Here is a 26,488-nt window from a genome sequence, read left to right on the forward strand (position 1 = left end):
GAAGAATTAAGGTCAAACCCTTTTCCCCAAACTTTTAATTTAACCTGGACAAAGGTGTGTTATGGCAGGGGGCGGAGCCATCAGCACACCTGGGACCAGGGGGGAGGGAGCATCCTGGGGAAGGAGGGATCACTTCCTGTTTCCTGCCACAGGAGAAAGGCTCAGCTACCCTAACCCCTAACTTCAACCCCAACTTCAAGCCTAGCGTCAACCCTAATCCTAAGAGTTCACACTGGTTATTATTTGAAGACTAAATCCAATAAATAATTATCATAGTTGCATCATTAAAAAAAGGTGAACCCCTATTACAACACAATTCATTCAACACAAGACTGGATTAAACCCTTGCAATTGATTGACAGCTCTTTTTATAATGGAGACTACACAACAATGCCTGAGTAATTCACAACAGTCACAACAGTAACATTAACCACCACACATGTAAAACCGAGAATGTTTTGTCTTACACGATGAGATATTATGGTTATGAACTGTATGATTATATAATTTCTGTAATCAAAAAATCCCCTCCTTCCTTCATTCCTTCCTTCCATCCCTCCTTCCCAGTTTGTTTGCGTAACAACCTCTTCCTGTCACCACTTTGTCATGCCTGTTAGGTTATAGCTAAACTGGGAGCACACAGTGTACGGAGAGGCAGTGCAGCCATTAGACACAGAGCTTTGCAGAGATTAAGATGCAAACCAACCACCACAGGCTGTGTCGGTACCAAACTGAGGATTAGGTCTTTGTGAGGCGGCGAAGGCAGCAGCACCAAACAACGCTTCACCGTGCAGAGGCACCCGAGCCATATGTGCTTTTACCTACTGATGAGTGGCCAATATCTACACAGAAGGAATGAGGAAAATTTATAATTCAGTTCAATATTTCACTGAGGGGGAAAAAAGGAAATGTTTACGCAGGAATCTTCCATTTCTGGAATAACAGTGACTTGCTTTATTTACGGCTAATTTGGTAGAGTGCACTGTGGCGCTGGAGGTGGAGTTGTGAGGCTGTGATTGTGTGATTGTGTGATTGTGTGGGTTTGACTGCGCTGAGCCATAAAAATCTGCTTTTTTTCAGTTTACCCAGACGTTCTTGGCTTTTTGTTTCACAGTAAACGTGGATTTATTGGACAATTCTTTTTATTTTGAATGTTAACTCATTAAAAATGGTTTCTCAAACCCTAAACTTAGACATTTGCTTGTCTTGCAGAAACATGTTAGTGCTGTTCAAGGCTGTACTGTACTGGTGCTTTGAGCTCATTACTGGAGTCGGCCTATTCACATGTTAATGATATTAAACAGACATATTGTTCATATCTTAGTTTAGCATGTTAGCGTGCTGATATTTACTAATAAGTCCAAAAATAAAAAATGATATATTATACATCTGGGACTTTTTGCATTTAGTAAATACTAGAACCTGATATAAAGGCAATGCATTCAATAGTTTCACTAAAAAACAAAATTATTAAACTCATATTTGTGCTAGAGTCAATGAGAGGGATTGTGTCAATGGAAACCAAAATATAAACAAAACCCACACAGAAAGAAGACAGCGAGAATCCTGGCAGAGCTCCCATCCTCTTCTCAGCCAGTTTGAGACTTTGAGCTCTGGGAGGCGCTATATAGTCCCTCTGTAAAGTAGAAACCTCAAGTGCCATAAATATCCTTAACTAAATATCCTTAACATTGTATGTATCATATGACCCTGCCCATGTGTTTGTTTCTACTAATTGTTTGTTTGTTTTGCTCGTGTTTGGTGAACATTCAGGTGATAGCACAGGTAGGAGAGAGAATTGACCTTAGAAGGCTGTGAATCTTGATTTTATATATTTTATGTTGAAGGAGTTGGTCGAGTTGGAAGAGTGCAGATTGTTGTTTGATGCTGGATGATCTACGTACACTTGTGTTAATGGATGTGTCCTCTCTGTGGTGTGTTTGTGTGTATGCCAGCACTTGTGCAAACGGTCGACCTCTTGTGTGATGAACCGGTTGGCCCACACAGCGCAGCAGAACGGGGGCCGTGCCTGCACCGATAACAAGGCCACTGTAGGGCAGGAACATTCTGAGGGGAAAGTTGGTGTTTCTAGAGCAGATATGTCTGAGAACATGGTCGACGCACAATTAATATTGGCTACGAAAAGGGGATGAAAATTGCTGTGGCACAATTTTGTATTGGAATTTACTCAATTTATTAGATTAAGTTTTATCTGCCGCCGTGGTCAGGTGCCCGTTACATGGGTGGGCACTTTGAACCAACGTGCGGCCCTTTTCTAGTTTTTTCCCATTCAACATAGTTAATACAAACACACACACGCACTGTTTGACCCCGGTGTTAGCTCGAGTGTTAGCGGCGAGGCTGCGGCGGATGTCCCTCTGTTGACTCTGAGTGATGTAAGCTCGAGATGAGCTTTGCAGATTAAGAGTGAAGGCAAACAAAGGGCCCTGCCAAGATGAGCCACAGTGTATACAGATTAATATAACAATGCAGCCACACGAGCGCCGCCGTAAACCATTTGCATAACTCTTTTTAAAGTGTTTTGGAAAATTTTCTTGCTTTGCTTTGAGGAGATACCCCCCCACCCCCACACAGACACACACACACACACACACACATGGAAACTTATACCTAGGTGGTCCATTCCCGCCGGCATCAGTTGTTTACCTAGCCCTGCTGAGGATCACACACACCGGGGAGCAGACAGCGAGCGACGCACATTTGTATAGATCGAACACACAGAAGTGTACGATACAATGTTGTCACATGCGATGATGGACCTTCCTGCCACTGTTCATATACACTCACAGCTACATTTACTTTTGCTTTTAACTCACGTGTGTTTTGGTTTTTAAACACATTTTTGGGTAGCACGACAACTGATCAAGAATTACTTATGTCAGGAGGTAACATGCAATCATCTATCTATCTATCTATCTATCTATCTATCTATCTATCTATCTATCCATCCATCCATCTATCTATCCATCTATCTATCTAACTATCTATCTATCTATTTGTCTATCTATCTATATTTATATCTATCTATCTCTCTATCTCTCTATCTATCTATCTATCTATCTAAAATGACGTATCATCCCTCACTGAATGTGGAGGATGAGATACACACAGAAATCAGTTGTGTGGTCTGTAGTCTGTCAGACGTCGTGGTTATTGGATGAATGATGGACGAGCGTTTTCTACTGGGTTGCGAGATAATGTGCCGTGAAGAGCCGAGTGAGATGCTGTCGTTGTTGTCGGTGAGGAGGAGGAGAAGTTGACGGACATACGCTTTGGTTGGTTGGTTTTGTTTGAGGCTGTGACGTCCCGGGTCAAAGTTCACCAAGGTTGAACTCCACGCGAAGCCCCACCGCGGATTTGTGTGTTTTATTTGTTTTTTATTTCGGGCCCTCGCTCGAGCAGGAGACAAGGTTCACCACTGATATATTTGCATATGTGTGACCATGTCCTCAGTGTCTCCTCACAAAAAAAGCACAGAACACAACCCAACCAGCAAGAAATAGATCATGAAACCTTCAGAAACCCATTTACTGACACACACACACTAACCACTAACACACACACCTGAGGGTTCTCCTTTAAATATTCCGCGTAAGCACCGTTTTCCACAAATTTTCCCTGTTACAGTTTGTTCCCTCCGAAGCCCAGGACCTCAAACTCACCTCTTATTTTTATAAACCACCCCTCATCCCCATCAGTCTTACCTGTCGCCCAACACTCTGCTGCTCTCAGCCCTCCGTGGGGGTTTAGCATGTGTTAACATGACAGATTGAGCCCCAGTGGGAACCTTAATTGCATCATTTCATGGATGCGAGTCAGTGCTGTGGTCCGGGAGAGTAAACAAGCTCTGAATCCAGGAGCCGAAAAATTGAGGAAGGAGAGGGGGGGGGGATGATGGAATGAAGAGTGGATGGAGGGATGATGAGGAGGACAAGGATGAATTGCAGAGCTGATGTAGAGAGGAGAAGAGGAACTGCTTCAGGAAGGGGGGGAGATACAGCAATACAGAGGTCTGAACCGAGGAGGTGTGAAGGCAGCGGGAGGAGAAAATCCCCCCCGTTAATTAGAAAAGCCGACTAAAAGCAACAGTCTACATCCACCCACCATAACCTGCTCCCAGGTGGTCGCCCAGTGCGGTTTGTTGTGTTATGCGATAAGCCGAGAGGTTAGTGAGGCGGCGGAGGAGGGAGCGGCGGTGCTGCTCAGAAAGTGTGTCTTCATTAGTAAGTGATCGGGACGGGGGGGGGGGGGGAATATGAGATTTCAGCTGCCTCAGTCGTGCGTTTCAGCAGCAGCAGTGAGTAAACCCAGAGTAAACACATGAGGTCACACAATACAGCGAGCAATTAGGACCGTGACAAAACCAGATATACAGCCGGGGGATTGACATGCACACACACACACACACACACACACACACACACACACACATGCATGTACACACAGACACACACTTGCACTTCAGCCTAACCCCGAACCCTTTATGGGTTTTAACCTTTTAATGGTGTTTTTTTACTCGGCAGCGTCTTAAAATCTTTAATGAACCCACCTGGGACTTTGAAGGATCTTAAGAAAGTATTTTAATACTCTAACTTCTTACGTCTGTGACCCCCCACGCAACTCTCATTTAGAGTTTTGTGTTTTTAACCTAACCTAACCCCAACCCCAAGCCCTATGCCATCACAACTAAATGACTAACCCTTACCTAATTCTAACCCCTAACCCTAAACCTAAAGCCCTTCTTAACCCTCAAGTTGCCCTTTGAAAAGGTGAGTAAAGACCAAAATGTCCTCTCTGTCCTTTGGGTCTATATTCAAAATGGTCCTCGCAAAGATATAAGCACACAAACACATATACGCACACTTCACGTTTGTGCAGCTATCTTTATTAGGTATTTGCATTGGCATTCAACTGTGAACAGCCAAACCAAAACCCTATCCATATCCCTAACCATTACCAGTTTATAACTAACCCTGACCTTAAACCAACCACAATTACCACAAAAACCTTAACCAGGAGCTCAGATATAAAGTTTTATGTCATTAGGAGGGAGCTTTGGTCCCAGTGAGGTCTACTGGTCCTGAGGAGTTAAAGGTCCTTAAGAGGTAACAAAGTAGTACACACACACTGTAAGCATAACTCTATCTTAGCAAGGACACTTATTGGCATTAAGATATTCACTAGCCCCTTATCTTAAACATCACTAACCTTCACCAGGTATAAAGGCCACCACTCTGTCAGATATATATATATGCACACACACACACACACACACACACACACACACACACACACACACACACACACACACACACACACACACACACACACACACACACACACACACACACACACACACACACACACACACACACACACACACACACACACACACACACACACCAACTTGTAGTTAGGAGCCTCATTGATGTAATGCACTCCCTCATCTCGTACCCAAACCCTAAAACCAAGTCTTAATCCTCAAACAGCCCTTTGAAGGGCTCACAAAGATACAAGTACAAGTACACACACAACCACACACACTAAAGCAACCACCACAAATGTTTACACAGTCCAGATCCGATATTCTCACATAAATCAATATGTAGGAACGTGGGGGGGGCCCAGTTTATATTCACCATCACAGGAGAGCGTTGCCAGTGTGGACAAACACAGAAGTTAATGCACCAGATTAATCAAAGTTGCTCCCCAGCCACGATCCAACCCTGACAAGACATCATGACCTCATGTGTTAACACATGACATCAAATGCACGGCGCACAGTTAACAGTGATTTCCACTGAGTTGTGGTATTGTGGTGAAGCCGTAATGTACAGTTAGATCACAGTGGAAACAGTGGTTCATGGTGCAGGGAGAGTCAGACGAGACCTGAAGGGATGTCCCAGTCGCCGTGAACATCAGCAGACGTTTCCAGAAAGCCGCCGTGGGTCGACATGGGTGGTATGAGAGGAATCAAATCATTTGAGTCAACAGTTAGAATAATGGGTCATAATGTGGGTCCGATGAAGGAGGAGTGCCAGACAATGGGAGGATGGGGGGTGGTTGTGGGAGGGGGGTGTTAAAGAAAACACACTGAAACACGGTGGTCCGCATTTGAAATACAATAATTCTACCAGCTTTATCAAAGATCCAGCCGTTTTTATGCAAATCGAAAATATTGATAACATTTTATCTTTATAAAAAAAAAATGCAGTATTAACAAGTTACTGTATTAGTCCCATTAATATCCATTATTCTGGGCAGATTGTTTTTAAGATAGTATTTAAGTAAGTATGCAAAAGAGAGAACAGGTATAATAATAATAAATGACAAAATAGAAGTCGTTACAAATAATATTAGAATCATGAATTTAGAATACAAACAAATATGTAATAATAAGTTTAGGACGTACAGATTACAAACAGACAAAAGGAACAGAGCTGAGATTAATGAATTGTCCACTTTGTTCTGGATGAGAATAAGAAGAATGACGTCTCCTCTGAATCACGAGGCTATTGTTTTGTTTTTTTCTCCGCTCTCCTCCTGTTACCCTATAAGTATTGCTTGTGCTGCCTCTCTCGCTCATGTATACAATATTATAGCATGCACTTCCAGCCATCTCAGTCCTACAAATATTTGGTATACAGGCTCCTCATGTTTATTCAAAGTACTGGGTTACACTGTTTGGGAGAGATAGCCAGACAAGGGCCCTTTGGGAAGGAAAAAGAAAACTATTCCCAATGAAAAGTAATGATTCATGCCACAGATAGTGTATAAACTCAAATATACGCTGGACCTCGCTGCACTATTGGACAGTTCCACTTTATGCAATTTTGATTGGATCGGAACAGTGCATAGACAACTTAGTATTGCATTACTCTAAATATGGCAGTGTGTGTGTGTGTGTGTGTGTGTGTGTGTGTGTACGTGTGTGTGTGTGTGAGAGAGAGAGAGAGAGAGCGAGAGAGCTGAGTGAGGTGGGTGGTCTCCACTCACTATCATTATACAACACAAAGCCTCATTGGTATTTTGAGAAGGAAATTAATATTGCCATCAGCAGTGGCTCTTGCGTGTGCGTGTGTGAGCGTGTGTGTTTGTGTGTGTGTGTGTGTGTGTGCGCCTCCAAGCATGAACGTGTTTGCGTACTTCCGCAAAACAAAGTGGAGAATTTCCACTTGGGAGGAGGAATTCTTTTAGCATTTTAAACTTTGAGCGATGCCATGACGCTGCATGACGACATAGCAGCCATCACCGGGCTGTCAATCTGCAGGCAGCTTGTTTCCATTCAGGCTGCAGTAAAGGGAGAAGTCCTGGCACTGCGGCCACATTGGCCCTCGTTTAACTTAAACATTTTCTCAACATCCTTCTCTTTACTCCTTTTACCTGGCTGGAGGGGAAACAAACATCAGTGGAAATGTTGCAGCTGACTTACTGGTGATCCGACAGTTCCCTGCATCGAGCCACGCTGTCCATATAAAGATCTTCCTCCCCAAATAGCCAAAATATTCCGGATGCTACGACCACGTCATTTGGAGCCAGAGGTCCCTCTGACACACACGCTCGACCAATCGTGCATCAGCCGAGGTGTCAATCATGATGTTTCATCCTGTTATTATAGCATAACTACTTAAAACCAAACTTACTTTTTACATCAACACTTCAGAAAACATCAGTGTGATGAGAGATACCTAAAATCACAGATAGCATCTTCGAGAAAAATGTAGGAGACGTGCATTTATATGAACTATATTACAACCAGCCAACAGGGGGCAATCTTTTTACTTTTTTACAAACTTTTGAGGAGCTGACACGTGGTCCATGTTTATATAAAGCCTGTTTATCATAACTTCAAAAAGCTGGGACATTTTTTTGTTTCACAGTGGTAAGAAAAATGCGAACATCTGCGGTTCAGATGACAACTGGTCAAACCGATGTAGATCATGTGATGTGACTGAAAGCTTTGGCACAGCTACTAAAGGACAGAGTGGTAACAATGCTTTGTTATTTTTCTAATTTCCAACATGAAACAGCATGTTATTAAATTAAAAATCTAATGGAAATAAACTAATTGTTTAATTAACTTAGCCTTTTAGTCTGCGGTGAACTGAACATCCGCAATGTAACATTTGTCCTAAAACTTTTTATAATTTTATTTTCTTTAGTAAATTAAGTCTTCAACAATAAATAAACATAAAGTAAAAGTGAAAAAGCAAAAGAGAGAAAAAATCTTTAGGAAATTAAGGACTAAATAAAACTATGAATATATATAGCAACACTGTTAAAGCCCAAACAAAAAGAGACAAACGTTTTTCAGACATGCTATAAATTTTAATAGACATATTGATATTTCTGAAGAGAAACAAAGTTATCCCTAGTTTTATTTACAATACAGGAATAAAAAAATGGTCACATACAGTACAATGTAAAAACAACATAGAGAACTTAAATAATTATTTTATTTGTGTAACTACTTAAATAATGAAAATGGTTATTCTATTCACACCACGCCGTCTCAGCAGCTACAATGCAACTTTCACATTAAGTGCTAAAAAAAAAAGGATAATTTTCCATTTTACAGCATGAATTCCATTTTGACTCATTTCAACCAGGTAGAGTTTTATTTCAGCAAACAAAAGTGAGGCGGGAGATGAACAACAGATACATCTTTTATGGACAATGAACGTCAATTAATAATCATACTTGGAAACTGTTCAATTAAAAGTCGGGGAGGAAGCAGAAGCTAAAGTATTTGCCTTCAAACCAATAAATACAATAACTGATGGTTCTGTGAAGTATGTTTTTAAATGAATTTGAAATGGCAAAGGATCAAATGTAAAGTTGGTTGTAATTAGTCTCCAGGTGAACATGGGCATGCATGTGTTTCTTCTGCATGTGAATGGCTCTGAATGAATTTAATTAACACATTAACACATTGATGTGGGTCCAGACAATCCCAGCTTGTGTTTAACTGTTTTCTGAGGGAAATGTTCAATCTGGCCATTTTTGTCAGGCTTATCTCCATTAGACAGACCCTCAGGTAAATCTGCTCTGCACAGATAAGATCTGACTCCGACTCCGAGCTGCTTCCACAGTGACTTGGTGGCCCGACAGCATCTTTGAACATCTCACAACAAAGACACGTTTCTGACAGTCGTAATAAAATCATGTGTCAGGGGGAAAGAATTAGATGGACTCAGCCAACTGCTGTGAAGTACTCGAGGCAGGCACAGACATGCATTACTTTCCTATTGGAATAAAACAGATGTAGAAAGAATTGTATCCTCACGTCTCTTTCTTATTGAAAAGCTGCATATGTATAAGTACAACATGAAATGACATGAACTGACAAGCTTAGTGTAAAACTGCTTTCTATAAACACCATTCTCTCCCATATATTATTACGCTTAAAAAAATAAACCCTCCTCTATGATAACAATAGTAATGCTATAGTTTTTTTTTGCAATGCTAAGTAGTACTTAGGTAAGCTCTATTGGAAATATACATCACTGCGCTATCTCTTCCCTTTGTAGTTTTGAGTCCGGGTTCAGTTTCAGTGTGGGACACCATGGAAGGAGTTTGTTGAACCATACCTGTTCTAGTGTGTGTGTGTGTGTGTGTGTGTGTGTGTGTGTGTGTGTGTGTGTGTGTGTGTGTGTGTGTGTGTGTGAAACTACTCTCATTGCTCGTTTAATAAATGTTTAAATTCATTTTGAATAATAAAGTTAATAAAACAATACAGTGCATGGGAGCTAATGACTCCATTCAGATTGTATGAAACTGGCGTTGACACAGTACAATGTTCTCACTCAGTCGTTCCGATTCCTGCATTAGGTAACAGTCCTCTGTTGTAGATTTATTCTGTACATTGATAGCAAAAGAGTGTTGCCAAACAAAGTATACACACAGTATACTGTTATAGCTTTTTATGACAATGTGCCCGCAAACTAAATACAACATCAAAAGTGAGACAACATGGTTTTATCCCTCTTGTGTTAGTGCCTTTAGAATAGTTGAGCACGTTGGGCTAAGACCCATGACTCTCAGAGACTTCTCAGCTTTTTACAGCTGAAGCTGGGGTTCCTTACAAGTCTGTGTTTTGTGTGTACACATCTATTTTGCAGGCTTTTGAAGAGACCAAGAACACAAATTGGATCTTGAGTCACACCACTCCTCCTGAACAATCAACTGTCTCCACTGAAATGCCTCAAACTCCATTTTTTGGGGGGGCCCTTGAGTAAGGCAACAGACGGCCCCTGAAAAGATCCAAAGTCCTGGGTTAAAATGGTCTTATTCGCATGGAGGTTCTTTTCCTGTGGAGGCGGCCGTGTGCGGACGTTTGCTGAACGAGAGAGGAAATATATTAGTGGAACTTCCATAACTTGGCCATGCTTGTCAATCATCTCGCTGCTGTCTGCAGGTCTGTCTAGCATGTGAACACGGCTTGGATGCCAGGCCTGGTGCTCAAGAGCAAGTAGCTTATAGGCGAAAAGAGGAAGAGTTTGGTTTGGTGATGTGGATGAAAAGAAGTCTGACGGGGATCCTGTGTGTATTTGTATGTTATTTATACATGCCTGTGTGGGTGTGAGGGAGGATAAGAGGCCATATTAATGACACCTCCTTAGAGTCTGCTGGTGGTGGTAGGTAGATTTGTGTCAACTTGAGGATGACGGCAGGGAGCAGCCCCCCTCTGCGCACCCCTATACGATATAGCTGGTCAGATCTAGGAGGTACGAGGTCATGTCAATGATGTGGTCCAGTATACCGTCTTTCTCTTGGTCATTGGGCATACCCCGCTCACTCTTCTCACACTGGGCGCCGGAGTAGCCGCTCTTACACAGGCACTTGTTGGGCTCCATACACACTCCTCCATTACGGCAGGCTGGCTCACATTTGGCTACATCACATGGAGGGAGAAGAGGAAAACAGAGGTGATTAAAAGGCAAATAGGAAAAGCTGAGAAGAGACACCCAAAAGGTCAAGTTTCTGATGATTTAGAGGGAAAAACTCTGGCAGAACTTCTGTGCATGTTGTGTATTACTAAACCTCATTTACACATTTGGAAAATAACTCGTGGATTTGTCCAGAAAATACACTTGAAGGTACTCACCAACTCGGCAGAATGGTCCCTCCCAGCCTGGGCTGCAGCAGCACTTGCCAGTCGGAGTGCAGTGTCCGTTCTTACAGTGTCTGGAACAAGCTGTCATCAGCAGCTCTGGAGGCTCCACCTGACGCTGGCACTCCTTAGGGGCGTGAGGCCTGCAACAGTGGTTAAAAAGAAGGAGGGAAAGTCAGTGGCCTGGTAATAAATAACACATGATGGGTCAGGGCTTAATTTCACATTACTGCTGAACAACATTATTCAGAAGATCCCAACTCCAGTAGCTGGTTCCCGAAACGCTGTTGTGGATCATCCTAGTTGTCTCATATGTGCAGGGATAGCCATGTCAGGTGACAAGCGTAAGATTGGGACCTAGTAGACGTGTTCTTAGATGTGTTCTGCCGAGACTATGTGGTCAACAGGCGGGAATAACAGATATAACAAGGTGTCATCTGCATAGTAGTGATACAAGAAGCCATGCGAGTGGTTAATTAGACCTAAGGAAGTGTTGCACATTGGAAAGAGAAGGGGCCCTTGCATCCAGCCTTGGGGTACCCCTATAGAGGAGGGGATGGAATAAAGGAATTTATACTTGTCAAAAAACATTTCATTTTGCTCAAGATGCCCATACTGGAGAATACAGACACCAGGATGCTGAAAGGTATCAAAAGATGCCGATAGGTCCAGCAAGATAAGAACTATGAGTGAGCTGCCACAGCAGCTGCCCTTAGGACTTCTGACACAGATAACCGGTGTTTCAGTGAAGTGGGTGCTCTAAAAGAAAGACAATTTCCTGAGACCTGTCTGACAACTGATACCCTTAGATAAGAAGTACCAAGACCAGTCGATCGTTGTCAGCTTGAGCAGTGTCGAGTGAAGGCCGAGTGTTTCAGAGAACTGGCCACTGAAGTACAATCGTTTCAGTCAAGAATGAGGCAAAGATACTAGTTGAGACGTTCTTGTCTGAAGTGGGATTCAGTAAAACTTTAAAGGTGTTAAATAAAGGAAGGAAGGTGAAGAAAAATAAGTTATAATCTCAGGTGATATGCGAGGATTCACCTTAAGTTTTATGGACAACAATTTTTTAAGAATGTATGTGTTGTTTTAAAGTGTTATAAGTGGGATAGCAATTTTAAATGACAAATAATACTAAGACATATACGTTTTTAAATCGTTGCAGCAAGTTAAGATGTGTTTATATCTTTCTAATGTGTATATTTTCTTCCTAGATCTGATAAATTCATAACATGTCAATTGTGAATTTACTGTTTAAGATGAATCAAAACACTGCAGCTGGGATAATACCCGTATTTTTATTTCACTCACGTTTTCCTAATTTCGCCCTTCTTGAAGAACAAAACACAGCGTAAGGTCAACACAGGGCTGCCACAGATATAAACATGATTTGGAAAATGCACACTCACACACACATCTCCACGCCATGTGCGTAAAGTCTGAACACCACAGAGACATATTGTGATCGTTCCATATTAAGACAAACATGCAGACACGCACTGCAGCAAATGGGCTGAAACAGAATCATTTCATATCACGCTCTACAAATCTGGAACTAATACCGCGGCTGCGTAATCAAGTTCAAATTTGAAGCGTGTGTTACCGCCTGTTGCCCATTGGCCACACACACATTTGTCTGTGTGCGTGTGTGTGTGTGTTTTTGCGGACGAGAGAGAAGAGGAAATATAGATTTGTATAGCGAAAGATTCTGTTGTACTGAGATAAACAGCCAAAGAGGCACTATTTGCTTAACACGAAATCTTTCTCACAGGCACGATATGGGGAGTCCTTTAGACTGATACTGGTATGATGACTGAGAGGCACTGGGCAGTGAGGTTAATTACAGTATGTACGTAATCCCAGTTCATGGGAGAATGGGCCTCAATGCTACCCTATGCAGAACAAATGGTCAATCAGCATTAGAAACCAAAACCAGGTGGAGGTTACGTTCTCCAACCAGGGCTGAAATCAGCACCGTCTTTCATTAACTGTATTATGTGTGTGTGAGAATCACTCTTAGATGCTCTCGCTCTCACCTGGTCTGACCTTTACTAGTACTGTAAATATATTTGTGTGTTCTACCTACTGTACAGATTTGACTTTGTGGAAAGATACAGATTCCAGCTTCCACTTAAGACTCTGTCAATGAATGTAACTACACCGTTGTGTAATGACGACTGCATTTATTTAACTGAGTGAGTGTTCACTTCCCAGTTTGATAAATGTGTTGCGAGGGCTCTGACAGACACACTGACTGATGGCGGTGACAAGACTGTGACTGTGTGCGTTAAAGTTGCTTTAATTTTGGAGGATGGCGGGTGGGTGGTGTGGGGGGTGTCGATTCCCATGCTCCCATCAGCACCCAACTCCAGACTCCATCCACACTGGCTTTTGTTGTTGCAGGCTGCATGTAGTTAAAAAAGAGAGAAGGAGGGAAGCAAACAGAAAGAGAGGGAGAGAGAGAGAAAGAGTAAGAGTCCCTGGAGGATTGGGGGGGTCTGTAGCTAACACTGTTAATAGTAGGCAGGGGTCAGCAGCGCTACTAAACAGTTTGTACGACTGCCAGGGTGGCTGTGAAAACAGCACCTGCTGGTAGCGCCACTTGACAAAGGCAGCTGGGTCAACAGCCACTGTGGGAATTCATCAACTTTGGGAGGGGTGGTGTATGTGTGAGAGCGAGGGAGTGGGAGAAGGGCGACGGTGCTCACACACGAGGTGGCTACACTGACAGAGAGCGAGATGACGAGGAGAACAAAAAATGTGATAAATTCATTGCAAATCCAGACTTAATTAAAATGAAAATAGAGCGGAGAGCAAGTAAAGCGTGTGAGATTTGGAATGACTGCAAAGCTGAGACAGAGAAATAGAGAAGCTGTTATGGGTAAAGAACTGAAATCCGTCCTGGTAATAGCTAAACATTAACAGATCTTAACACATCCATTCAGGTCTGTGTGGTCGGAGCAGTGTGGCTGCTCCACCTCAAATTTGTTCCTGATATGTTTGATTATTATGTGTGTATGTGCGCGCGTGTGTGCGTGTGTGTTTAGCTTGTTGGCTCGCAGGGGCTATTTGATTGACACGAGGTATATGTGAGAAAAGGGCTGTGGAGTGGTGTACATTGTGCACACCAACAATGGCTTAATCAAACGGCCCAGTGTGGTCTCTTTTGCTGTTTTGTCATCTGACTCCATTGTTTGGGGGCTTCTTTTGTAGCTTCATTCCCTGTTTTAATTGTGCAGGAAATTTACTGTGTATTGTAGGAGCCAGGGCTATTCAGTGGGACTGGCAAGCAGCTTTGTCAAGGGGAGGACCACAGCAGAGATGTAGGAAGATTTAGGAGGGATAGGAAAATAAAGAAAAGGCTTCTTTTTTCTTTCTGCGGCGTGCTGGGAGCTAGCACACCACACGCTCACAGATGTGCATGTTCGCGTGTACCCACCACCCACACAGTAAGATACAGAGAGGCACACATACAGATACATATATCCACAAACAAGCACCCGCAGTCCCCTTCTCCTGCAGATCAAATGACTTGTGACTTCCATGCCTAATGCAGTTCATAAAATGTTTTTAAAAAAGATCCCTGAAACTTATATGAAGTTCAGAGTCTTCTTAAGGTCTCTGCTCGATGTAATTAAATAGGTCCAGCCAGCAGCTGACAAAACCTGGACGTGTGAAAAGTCCATCGTGATAAAGCTTCTCCTCTCTTGAGAGGGGCTATAACAAACAGAAAAGCAAATTGCATTTCACACCAGAAATCAGCAGGAGGTTTGGGCTTTATACATATTAACATTAAGCTACTGCCAAGGACCAACAGTCAGAGCAAGACAGATTCTATCCATGCATGGATGGAGGGCAACATGTGCATTTAGAGTTATATTATAAACATGTAACTTTATTACGTGGCTCCCATGGTGTATTATTTATCCACAGAGGGACTGAAACTGATCCCTGTCTTGTGCTGCATCATCATGTCATTGTTTGTTAGTATGTTTCTTCTCTCAAAAAGAAGAGAATCTTTCTTGCATTATTTGTTCCTGGCATAAATATAATGCTCTCACTGTATACATAATCATGTTATTAAATGCAGACTCAGTGGGAATGAATAGCGGCCAAACTTGCCAATGAATACCTGCCTGCAATATTAGATTTTTTACTGACTTTGAGAGCTACTGCTTCGTTCAATTACTGTTGCCGGATCATGGAGGAAGAAGCGGAAACAAAACGAGCTAAATCTATATATTCACATATTTTACCTATAATATTAAGACTATTTTTAAGCCTTTTTATGTTGTATGTACTTTGAACAAACGTCTTTTGCATTAAATAAAACAAAGGCTACTCATTTTTCACATTTTAATTGGTAATTCAGAATCTAAACTTGTAAACCTTATTCTGAACCCTTAAAAACATCTTCAGGTCATCACATGGAGATAATACGAGTTGAGATATTTCTATCCCATTGCTGTACCACACCCAGGATCTGTCTCGCTTTCCCTTCTTGCTCCTACACCCTCACACCACAACCATTCAGCGTGTTTCAAAATGCATGGTGGCCTATTTATTATTGGAGGGGTACTCCAACTGACAAACAAATACCTAGAAATGAAGTCATCTGGTCAGGACATGTTTACACAAACACTGCTGAGGGATTTTATGGCTGATGTTTCCCTGTTCGCCTCGACCGCTCTCCCCCACAGTTCCTCCTTCTCCCCCCTCTTCTATGTTCCCAAACACAGTTGATCAAAACACAGCGCTCGATGCTATGCTTGACCACAAAAACCACCATACTCTAAAACAAACCTCTTTCTGAGAAAGCTGTAGGGTCCAGATGTCCCGGCAGTATGGAAGAGAAAGAAGGGGAGGACCACCAGACTTGATAACGCGCTGAGGTCAGACACGTTAGCTACCCCATTTACTCTCCCCTGTCACCCCCTCTCCGTCCTCCCTGTAACAAGATCCTAATAACGAAGCCAGAATGTATTAGGAGTCAAGAATCCAACACCACAGGGTCCACACAGACTAAACAAGTCCAGCTGATGGTGGAAAGAATTGTTCTTCGGGAGAAATGCATCCAACGGCCATGCCAGAAAACATAAATTTGGAGGGAGCCACCAGGGCCCCTTTGAAACATCTGTGGTGTAATTAATTGTGTTAATGCCTGGGTGGCACTGTCGTCACCCAGGAATCATCAGTTGTGGATTTGTTTCTGTTATTATTCGGAGGTATGCAAATTCGCTCTCTCCGAGTCTGTTTCTCTTTCATTATCTGCCTCTCCTGATCAAATCTGATCTGGCCTGAAGAAATATTATTCATTTGGGACTTTTCCTGTGCATCTAGTGAGTTCAGAGTTGGGCATGACCCACACAACGACCTGAGCAGATGGTCCTAACCCTGCGGTATCTCACTCTGTCAACTTCCTACCATAGTTCTGATAAGAAGATGCGAATATTGGGGGGGGTGCAGCATTAAATCTAAGAGGCGATTGGTTTCAATTACAAAGTCTGCCTATGTTTGCAGTGATTTCTTTATTGCCAGTCATATATCAGACAGAAAAGCTTATACATCTCTCCTGTGTCATGTGGAATGAATTCATGCCCCGTCTGCATATTTCAGGTCCTGAGTGACAAATGTTTTCTGCATGTACTCGGTTTTGCACAAACAGTTTACAGATCCATCATTATGGGAATAATTTCTAATACTGTGATGCATGTGGTATGTATTATGACACAGACACACACACACATTTGAATTATGAAGTTGCACTCCTGCACACATTCCAGTAGTTTAACATCAAGTAATTAAGCACAAGACAGCACGGAAATGGTCTGGATCGCACAACTCAGAGACTAACACCATTCACACAATGACGAATAAGATGTGCACTGCGTTATAAGTATGAACATGTGCTTAGTGGAGGTCTCTTTGCTTGACAACAGGTGCCTTTGTATTTCCCTTACTCTCAGCAGAATTAACCCTGCTGTCAAATGCTCTGAAAATAACCAGCAGCCAATAGTAACCAAAATGAACATTGGCAGCATTTGTTTTGGCCAATGTGATGTGATGACTTATGTGAAGGGCAGAGAGGTTCTGGTCACAGTGATGTGTGTTGGGGAGGGGGCATGTGTGAGAAGTGAAGACTTCAAGAAAATATGTTACTGTTCGGAAAAGTTATTATTGATCCATCCATGTCTCTTTGATCCTCGTCAGATCTCCATATACTGTATAGATGCTTTTAGACCAGCACTGAGCTCTGGAGGGTCTCCTGAAATTATCCAGCGGGGGTCTCTTCAGCCAGGCCCAAGTAAAAACTCTGGATAATTATCCAGAGGTTTCACTGCGAGTGAGTGGAAACAAGGATAACACTAAGCAAAACAAAACTAAAACTAAAAGCAATACAAATATATAAATGCAAGGATGAAAAAGAGATGTCATACACATGATGCTGACGAAGATGTGAACTTGGAAAGACAAAGAGATTTGAGATATTTATATGGAAAAAAAAATTCTTTGACTGTACCTTTTGGGATCCACCAACTTGAAGAGTTTCCCACTATGTGACTGCGCCATGTTTTTACTGCTTGCCAGGATGTAGACTTCGCCTAAAAAAGAAGAACAGACGAGTCACAAACTCCATCTGTATGATTTGCATAGCATTCTTTATAACGTGCTGAATAATTGCTGGTGATTAACCTCAAGCTTAAGGTCACAAACAAGTGCAATAACACTTCAACATCAATGTAGTTAATGTGCAAGAATGAGAAAAAAAGGACTCAGGATACAAAGATGTGAGGAGAACCGTAAGAAGCGAGTGTAGCTGAAGCTTCTGCAATGCCGCACTTGCCAAAGGACTTGAAGAAATAGTTTAATGGGACAATTGGATACTCATGACTGGGAACCAGGCAGATAATTTAATGAGGAACAAGCCTGCGAGAAAATTCCATAAGAGGACAAATTGTAAACACGTGTCTGTGGGGCCCATACTTTGAGACACACTCCTTCTCATCCCCTCCACCTTCCTTTCACCAGTCGCAAATCATGATCAATTGCAGAAATAATAATAAAAAATAATAACTCCAAGACGTGGCAGACACTGTGATTAAACAGTTCTGGTGGCTGTGTCGGTGATCCACATCGTGTTTTCATTGTAGTCAGAAACACCAGGGCTGACAGTTAATAATTCTTTCAGTGTCTGGTGGGGGTCAAACTGACTGAAAATGTTGTTTATCATATTGACCCGCTAACCTCAGCTCACCCTATCTTATCTTATCGCTGCAGCCTCCAGGTTAACAGTAACACATCTCTCCTCCCCTGCAAAACACTGCACTGTAGGTGGCCCAATACAAGAAGTGGGTATTTGCAGTATTACTGCTATCTTATGGAAATGACAATTAATCCCTAAGGAAGTTTATACTATTTAATAACCTGTTGGGAATGTGCCACAGAGGTAAAGTCAATCGGATACTGGTCTCCCTGTTGTTCTGAATGTCTTCCTGTTGGTTAGGTGTTCTACAATCATGTTTCTATCACAAACAATTAATAAATACTCAACAAATTCTAAACCAGGATTTTACATGATTTTGACATCCATTGTTTTGTAATTTTTAGTCAAAAACAAAGAAAAAGGAAAGACGGAAAATGCAGAGAGAGCAAGACGCAGATTACAGGAAGAGACTCAAAACAAAAAATTGCTATAACTGTGTAAATTTCTTATCACTGCAGCACTGACCCAGTTCGTCCTCTCCGAAACCAAAGATGTGTCCCACGAGCATTGAGCCACAGGAGCCAGCCGAGCCCACACACAGAGCTTTTTCCTGCCACTGTTCACCACTTGCTGATGTTGACAACACAGACTTCTGGAGGATCCGCAAGTTACTGTGGGAAACAGAAACACACAGGGTCGGGTCATTTACTACAGCCATTGTATTGTCAGTAAATCTCATGCACACATACTGTATCAAACCTTGAACACCAGAGGCCATGAGCCTCATCTCGTGCTTGAGTTCAATAGCCACTAGATTAAGCTAGTACAATATATCAAATACAAAAGGGAACCAGCTTTCTAACATAAAGTACACATTGAGGTCGATGAAGATTTCACAACATTAATAATGTAACATCATGTTACATTATTAATCAGTGCAGTTTCAATAGTCAACCCTTTTCTTACTTACCCATTTTTATCTCCAAACACATAACTGCCGTACAGTCTTCTTGACTGGCAGCCCCTGTAGATGAAGCCTCCCACAGGTGGCGCCCCCCCACTGGACTGCAGGTCATAGACAGAGGGCTCATTTTCTAAAGAAAATAATGTAAAGGTCTGATTTAGCCGTTTGTCATCATCCCTCTGCTTTTCGTCAATGTACACACTACCAGACTTGTCCTAGAATATCCCATCCCGCTGAGGTAGAACGTATTTATTACTAAATTCATCAAGCAAAATCATAATATTATGATTATGACTTATTTTCTTAAATGCTTTTATCAATTTATGTCTAGAGCAAGTGTGGTTTTTGTTTCTGTGGGAATCGTGTGGTTCTTATTAGAGACACTCACTTCTGTAAGAACAAAGAAAAAAGTGTAAATCTTGTTTTGAGTTGCACATGAATTCACAAGCGTGATATTGTGGCCACTTGGCACGTTTCTTTATTACAATAGTCTTGGCAGGGGGAAATATGAATGGAGGTTCGCTGCTTTTAAAACTTTATGATCCAAGGCTTGGGGCTCTCATTCCCCAACTGAAATCCCTTTGGAGTTTGGGTGACTGGTTAAATCAAGGACGTTGCCAAGTGGGAGGTTGGTCTGTGACAAGAACCAGCACCCTGAATGGGAGTGAGAGATCAAGGTTGAGAGATGCATTTGTGATGCCAAATCAACTCTCATTGTGGAAAAGATAACCAACAAACCCAGTGTGATTTGGAACAAATCGCACCAATTTGTTTTCTTTGTAGGCGAGGCATTGTCAAGGCAATGGTGCTATTGATTATTCTCTCAATGTGGGATGAATTGGGCTGCTCTCAGCTGCGTTTTCAACAATGTGGAACCATCATCTAGACAGTGACTGTTGTAGACAGCTTTAAATCTTACTCGTGGACAAATCCTCACATTCCCTTGGCAAATCTGATCTCCACAAGGGGGGAATTGTACGAGATCACATCATTTTCACATTTAAACTTTACTGTCTCTGCACTCTACCCAGCGCATTTTGTGAACTCGCTGCCAAAACACCATGTTCTCACAAAACGAGAGACATTTGTAAAGACATGTCATTTTGAGCTGAATAAATGCAAAAAGTTACCCAAGAGGTTAATAGATCACCATTTCTTTCGCAAGACATAATGACGGCAAACAAAACTCAGAAGATTGCACTCAGATGTTTTTTATCATGAATTGCATTAAAATCGCAAAAAATAATTCACTTCGACTCCAAACTTGTCAATACAATGATAACTCACCATAATCTTTCCCCTTCGTGATCTCCAGAATTCTTCCTGATGTTGTGTTTTTGCCACTGGCATCTGTACAGAGGATTAGGACAGTGCCGTTTTCTGTCTGAAGACGATCCACTGCACACCTACAGTACAGAATATAGGATATCAATACAGGGACAACACCAGCTTACTACAATGTAGGAAATATACATAAGAGCATACATGGCTGTAGCTGAGGTTAGAAGAGAGCATCTTTTTCCCCCGGAGCATCTGTTAAATAATTCAATCGTTTAAGTGTTTCACTCACCTGCCTGGGTCATGTAATCCATGGGCAAAGATTTCAGGTGGCTGGTTGGTGCTGTTGAAATACGGGTTGTCCCGCGGTATTGAATATGGTGATGTACAAGAGTCCGTGTCCACATCTACCCTGAGTACGGACCCTGTGAAATCACTGTATTCAAACACACACAAAAAATAAAAATTCACGATGGTTCAAGCTAGAAAAGGATTCAATCTTGGGATTTTTGAAAAAACACTCCAGCATTCATACATGATCGTTTGAGTTGTGGTCTCACCTTAGTCCATCCATTTCCTCCATGTCATCCAGGGTGATCATGCCATCTCCCAGGATGATGTGCAAGAGACCATCAGGGCCGAACAGCAGTTGGCCTCCTAGGTGCTTCCTATGCAGTTCTGCTACTTCCATTAGCATCCGGACTGTCCTGGTGTCCACTTGGTTTGGGTTTTTCCTGAGGAAAACATAACACATCATTGTCAATTGTTCTGTCGTCACGCTAAAACAAGTATGGCTGTTATGCGGCAATGTGACAGTTAACCCACAACTGCAGCTCAATTGGGAGAAAGGTCACTGAAGAAATGGGATGGTTTGAAATATGTAGGTCTAGAAATGTTTTCTCACATGAGCACACACTAGAAAATATTTGGTGTTGGTGGGAAAAGGCTGACATTACACCCCAACACTTAACAAGAGACATTAAGTCTGAATCTAATGCAATACCTCATTAAGGAAAAAGGTGGAGTGTGTTGGTGAAACTCTGAAGATGTTAGCGGTTTCAAATTGTTGCACAATTCTTTGAGCAAAGTGTGGATCTGTTTTCACAATATCAGCAGCAAATATTACATGATGTGTTGTTTTGGTTACTCCTGCAATTTAAAAAAAGCTGTTTGCCAAAGAAAATAAGAAAATGTAACTACCATCAAGTACTTTAACTGTCATTTCTCTATTGGAACCTCAAATTAAGGACTGCAGTCACAGAGACTGCGCGCCAAGACTATAATTTAAGATTAAATCATTAAGTCAAACATACAATTGTGATTATGCAAATTAAAATGCAACACTTAAACACGTTCGTGAGAAAAGATTGTTTTCAAAATCACGGGTCATTGTGAAGGGTGTGTGAAGCATCAAGACAGAGAAAGGCAAAACACTACTGTCATCAGGCTGCGTGTTGCAAAACAACGGCAATCACGTATTTCAGCACAGCAGTGAGAGTCAGCTCGCTGGGACGTTTGACCTACATTCTAAATCCCCATAAGACGGAAATTGTTTTCATTGCATCTTTAGAAAAAAATACTCTGTGTATTGCTGAAGCTTTTCTATTTACTGTGATTAACCTGGTTCCTGGTAAAAAACTGTGTCTAATGAATGTTGTTAGTTTAAATAGACATAATGTCAATCCCTCGAGGATTCTGTGATCAGAGGGATTTCTCTTTATCTGGCTTGCATGAGGGTTTTTACCTATTTAAACATTTCTCTATCCAGGAATGAGACAATTGATGAAACATATTGAAAACCAGAGTGTGAGAAGTTTCCCTCTCCTTCACATTCTCAGATCGATGCAAACTGAACACATTGTAGAATGCATTCAAATTTATGTATCATAGTTCTGTAATATAGATGAATATTATCATTTTTTGTAGAATAAGTGCACTTTGCATGTGCTGTGTATAATAATCCACAGTCATTACAGAGTAAGTTGTTGAAGACAGTGAAGCAGTGGAAGTTTATGGGCCCTTTCAGACATTTGAGCAATACATACACACACACACTTCTCCCATTACCTTGAAACGGTGTATTCAACCACACGGAGAATGTGGTCGTGTGGTCCGATGGCCCAGCGCTCTTGGTTGGTGGTGTAGGAGACGTAGAGTTTGCCATTCTTCTTGTAATTGGGGTGGAATACCAGGCTTAGCAGGCCCCTTTCATCTCCGCCCTGCAGTCAGATGAGAAACACAAAAGATCCAGGAGTTAATTATGTCCCTCCTCGGCTTCTGCTCGCCTGTGTGTGGGGTTGGAGTCGCCCCCCTCGGTCATCTTCATCATCACCAAGACCACTAACATGCAATCCCTCACACACCCACCACCCCCCTACCCACTTTAATTCTTCAACCTCTCTAATCCCTTTTTTTATTTATCCATCACATTCCCTTTCACACCCCTGCTATTCTCTCATTCTTTCTTTTTCTACCCTCGCCTGTTTCACTTCACACCTTCACCAGCCTCCTTGAATATACCATTACCAACCATTATAAAGCATTTGACTCTGGGTAGAGTTGCACCTCCTCTACAAACCCCCCGCCTTCACCCCGTCTTCCCTCCAGCCTGGTTATGTGCGCTTGTCCTCAGGGTCGGGGGCCCCTGTGACGCCCGGGCCCTCCCGGTGGCCTCCATTGTGCAGTGATTTGTGTGTGTAATCTTTGGGGGATATCCGTGAATGCTACGCTGAGTGGCTGAAAGAATTTATTAGCTCACTCACAGTTCATAGAGAGCACAAAAGTGCAGAGTACTTCAGTCCATGCTTTTTGCTCCCCTGTCCCCTCGCTCTTTCCCGGATCTACACAGAATCCACGCAGAATTCGAGGCTTTGGTGGGGGTGGGGGAATGGAGTAAAAGAGGAAAAAAGAAAACCTAAACAAGGAAGAAGCTGCCAACTCCCACTGTCTTGGCAACATGTTTAGAAAACATCTAAATTGCTTGTGTAATATGTAAACCTTTGTCTCACCCCGGAGGCAGCTACATCACTTGTCACCACCCTGGTGGTCCTCCCATCATAGTTAGCTGTAATAATCAGCTATTGCATTTCATTCCCTAGGCAAGAAAGCCATGCCGGCCCTTTATTTATGTTGTACTCCGCCTCACTATTTCTTCTTGACAAATAATAAACCGAATGCCAGGCTCAGGTGTGAAGAATGTTTAGAAAGTGGTTCCCGTATGCGAGTGTGTTCTTCCAGATCCACTCGATTCTTTTTTACTTTCACAAAAGTAGTAAAACAACAAAAGTGAGCATCTCGTAAAATAACTCAGCTGTTTCGTCCTACAGGTATTCCTTCTCAAAAGAGTCAAACAAATCTTGGTCTGAAATAGAGTGGCAGGCGGTGGATAGGTGTTATCCACATCACAGGGCAAGGAAAATAGATTGGTGCATCTGATCTTGTAGTTGTGCGTCAGTCTTGTCAAACACAGCAAAGACACAGGCCACATGCGAATGCAAAAGAGATGACTCTTTGCAAAGGAATGCACTCGAAGTACCAATGAGCAACAACAGGGGCCCACATGATAAGCCACAGGGGTTCTATAAATCTGAATTTAAAATGAAATGTTGTGAAAGTTGACAAATAAATCTCCACCCCAAAAGGCAGAGAATTTATGAGCGCTACTTAATGTCAGATCATTGAAGTCAAATAAAAAAAGGAGTTATGTGGGAGTGAATGCAGAGCACTCTACAGCTGCACGTTAGTTGGGAGCAAAGGTGAACGCGAACTTTCATCATGGAAAGAGAAATCCTGCACCTCACCTGCAAAATGCTGGATCCACATGTTGGATTCGAGGGAATGCAGTGACCCACAACCACAAAATAAAGTCACCACAGGGAGTGGGTCAAAAACCACAAATCCAAAGAGGCTTAGATGCAGAGCCAAAGGGGGGGGACCACCAGGATACACAGCAGTTAAATGAGCTGAAATATTAGCTGCCTTGCTAATGACCAGCTCCTTCAGAGGAAGGCGCACAGCAGAACTGGCACCATAAGAAACAAACGCTGCATCAGAGAGATTTACACTGCCGAGCTAATCCAAGGAGATACCCTGATTAAAAAAGACAAAGTGCCAAACTGATTATGGTAAAACTGCTGCCAAAGCTGCAGTAGGTAAGATTAGCTTGGCACAGCCCAGAGACTAATAAACAAGCTTGTTTAAAGAATGCACAAACTACAGGTTTCACATATTGTTGGCTGAGAAGTTAATTTAAAGGATGCACTTACATAATAATAATACTTAAATAATGATAATTCATGGATTTAATTAATTACTAACATATTCATCATTGAATAGATTTTCATGAACAGTATATAAGCACGAAGATGAGGGAAAATGTAGAGGTGGGTTGCTATATTTAAGCTTCATCTCATCTCTTTTAGACTTTTATGTGGGCTTTATTTATACATGTTAATGTTTCTGGTTATGGTGCCCGCCATATTCAAACTATACAGGTCACTTTACTGAGTTAACTTAAATAACATCCCCTCCGTTTCCCCCTAAAAACTTATTTTTTTATGACCACCATCATTCTCCCACAGCCGGGCAAGGGTTTTCTGATTGAATCTCTCATGAGGTATTATCTCTTCATTTTTCACAAACACCTGCCTCTGCATTCCTCTTTTCCCTCCAATTCTGCTCCCTGTGGGGCTCCGGCTTTGGCACTGTCAAAGAGTTGGCGTCACTCCACAGAGAAAGCTGGAGAGTGAGGTTGCGGGGATGAGGAGCCGTTGTTATCTCGCATCTCACGGTGCGTTACATGAAATGCTGACCCTGTGTGAGTGGCAGCGGCAGTGAAACACAACTACGCTGTGATTCCCAATTCCGCGGGGGCAGCTGTCTTTTGAGTCTTGGTGACGCCGCATGTGTCGGCCCGTGCATTGTTACCCTGAACCTTTTGATCCTTCCTCACTGGCTCGTGGGCATTGCTCCATCAAAAGACATTCCACACAAGTTGATTGGAGCACAACAATGTCTACGCCCTTCACTCAAAGACCATCTGAAGCGAGTAAGCTCTCACAATTAAACATCCATTGAGAGCCCTCCACCTGTTAATAAAGAAATCCTACGGCAAAAACGCGGGGACATCCCATAATACAATATCGCTCTAACCAATAATGTGATATAATCCATTGTCTGAACTGATCGATTCGCAATAACAATATTTTTGCAATATCTAGTGACTGTATAATGTGATGCTATCCATCACATCGATCATAAACTGATTCAACTCAATATGCGAAAAAACAAATGCCAAATTTATTATAGTGTGAGCTAGATAGTTACAGCTTCCCAGTGGAGACACGTAAATTATTTAACAGTGATTGGTAATATCAATTATTTACACTGTATTATCTGAATTGATCTGTAGGATATCAATTCAATAATCATTTTAACTGCATGGTTATCATCAGTACTTACATATCCAAACCCCCCCGATCTGAGGCATAGAAAGTTCTTAGAGAGACGTTAAATGTCAGTTAGCACTTCAGATGTCATGAGCTGACTTCCCACTGTCTAAAGATAATGATGAGATCAACACGAGTGTGACCCCACCCCAGCTTCTCCGCAGAGTAAATAGTGAAGATGAGCAAGGCTACTTATTTTTAGTCTGGATGGGAGCAGCCCCGACTCCCTGATGACTTTGACAGTGCAGAGCAACAGACTGAGAGAATAACACGCTTTGAGTTATTTCTTTTAGCAATTGATATTTTTTGGAGCCCCCCCCCCCCCGCCCACACACTCACTACTGTTACACGGGCTAATACATGTGTTAGTGCTACCAGATGTCTTCATGTTTAAAAGCTACTGTCCCTATCACACAGACCCTTGAGCGTCTTTACCGAAGCTGTACAGGGCAGGATGCTGT

The 26,488-nt window shown here is 42.2% G+C and overlaps 1 protein-coding gene across 1 annotated transcript in view; it reads right to left on the reverse strand.

Annotated features, from left to right (window-relative positions):
* Positions 1-8,327: 8,327 nt before the first annotated feature.
* Positions 8,328-26,488, reverse strand: part of hhip (hedgehog interacting protein) — a 31,445-nt gene continuing 13,284 nt past the window's right edge. Inside the window, exons 5-13 of the mRNA XM_053419224.1 lie at positions 22,648-22,799; positions 21,141-21,314; positions 20,873-21,016; positions 20,590-20,708; positions 19,309-19,432; positions 18,864-19,009; positions 17,655-17,736; positions 11,129-11,277; positions 8,328-10,915 (exon numbers count right to left, since the gene is read on the reverse strand). Of these exons, the coding sequence (XP_053275199.1) occupies positions 10,719-10,915; positions 11,129-11,277; positions 17,655-17,736; positions 18,864-19,009; positions 19,309-19,432; positions 20,590-20,708; positions 20,873-21,016; positions 21,141-21,314; positions 22,648-22,799 (1,287 nt within the window). The 3' untranslated portion in view covers positions 8,328-10,718. The remainder of the gene's footprint in view (positions 10,916-11,128; positions 11,278-17,654; positions 17,737-18,863; positions 19,010-19,308; positions 19,433-20,589; positions 20,709-20,872; positions 21,017-21,140; positions 21,315-22,647; positions 22,800-26,488) is intronic.

This window comes from Pleuronectes platessa, chromosome 3 (genome assembly GCF_947347685.1).
Source record: "Pleuronectes platessa chromosome 3, fPlePla1.1, whole genome shotgun sequence".
Taxonomy (NCBI): Eukaryota; Metazoa; Chordata; class Actinopteri; order Pleuronectiformes; family Pleuronectidae; genus Pleuronectes; species Pleuronectes platessa.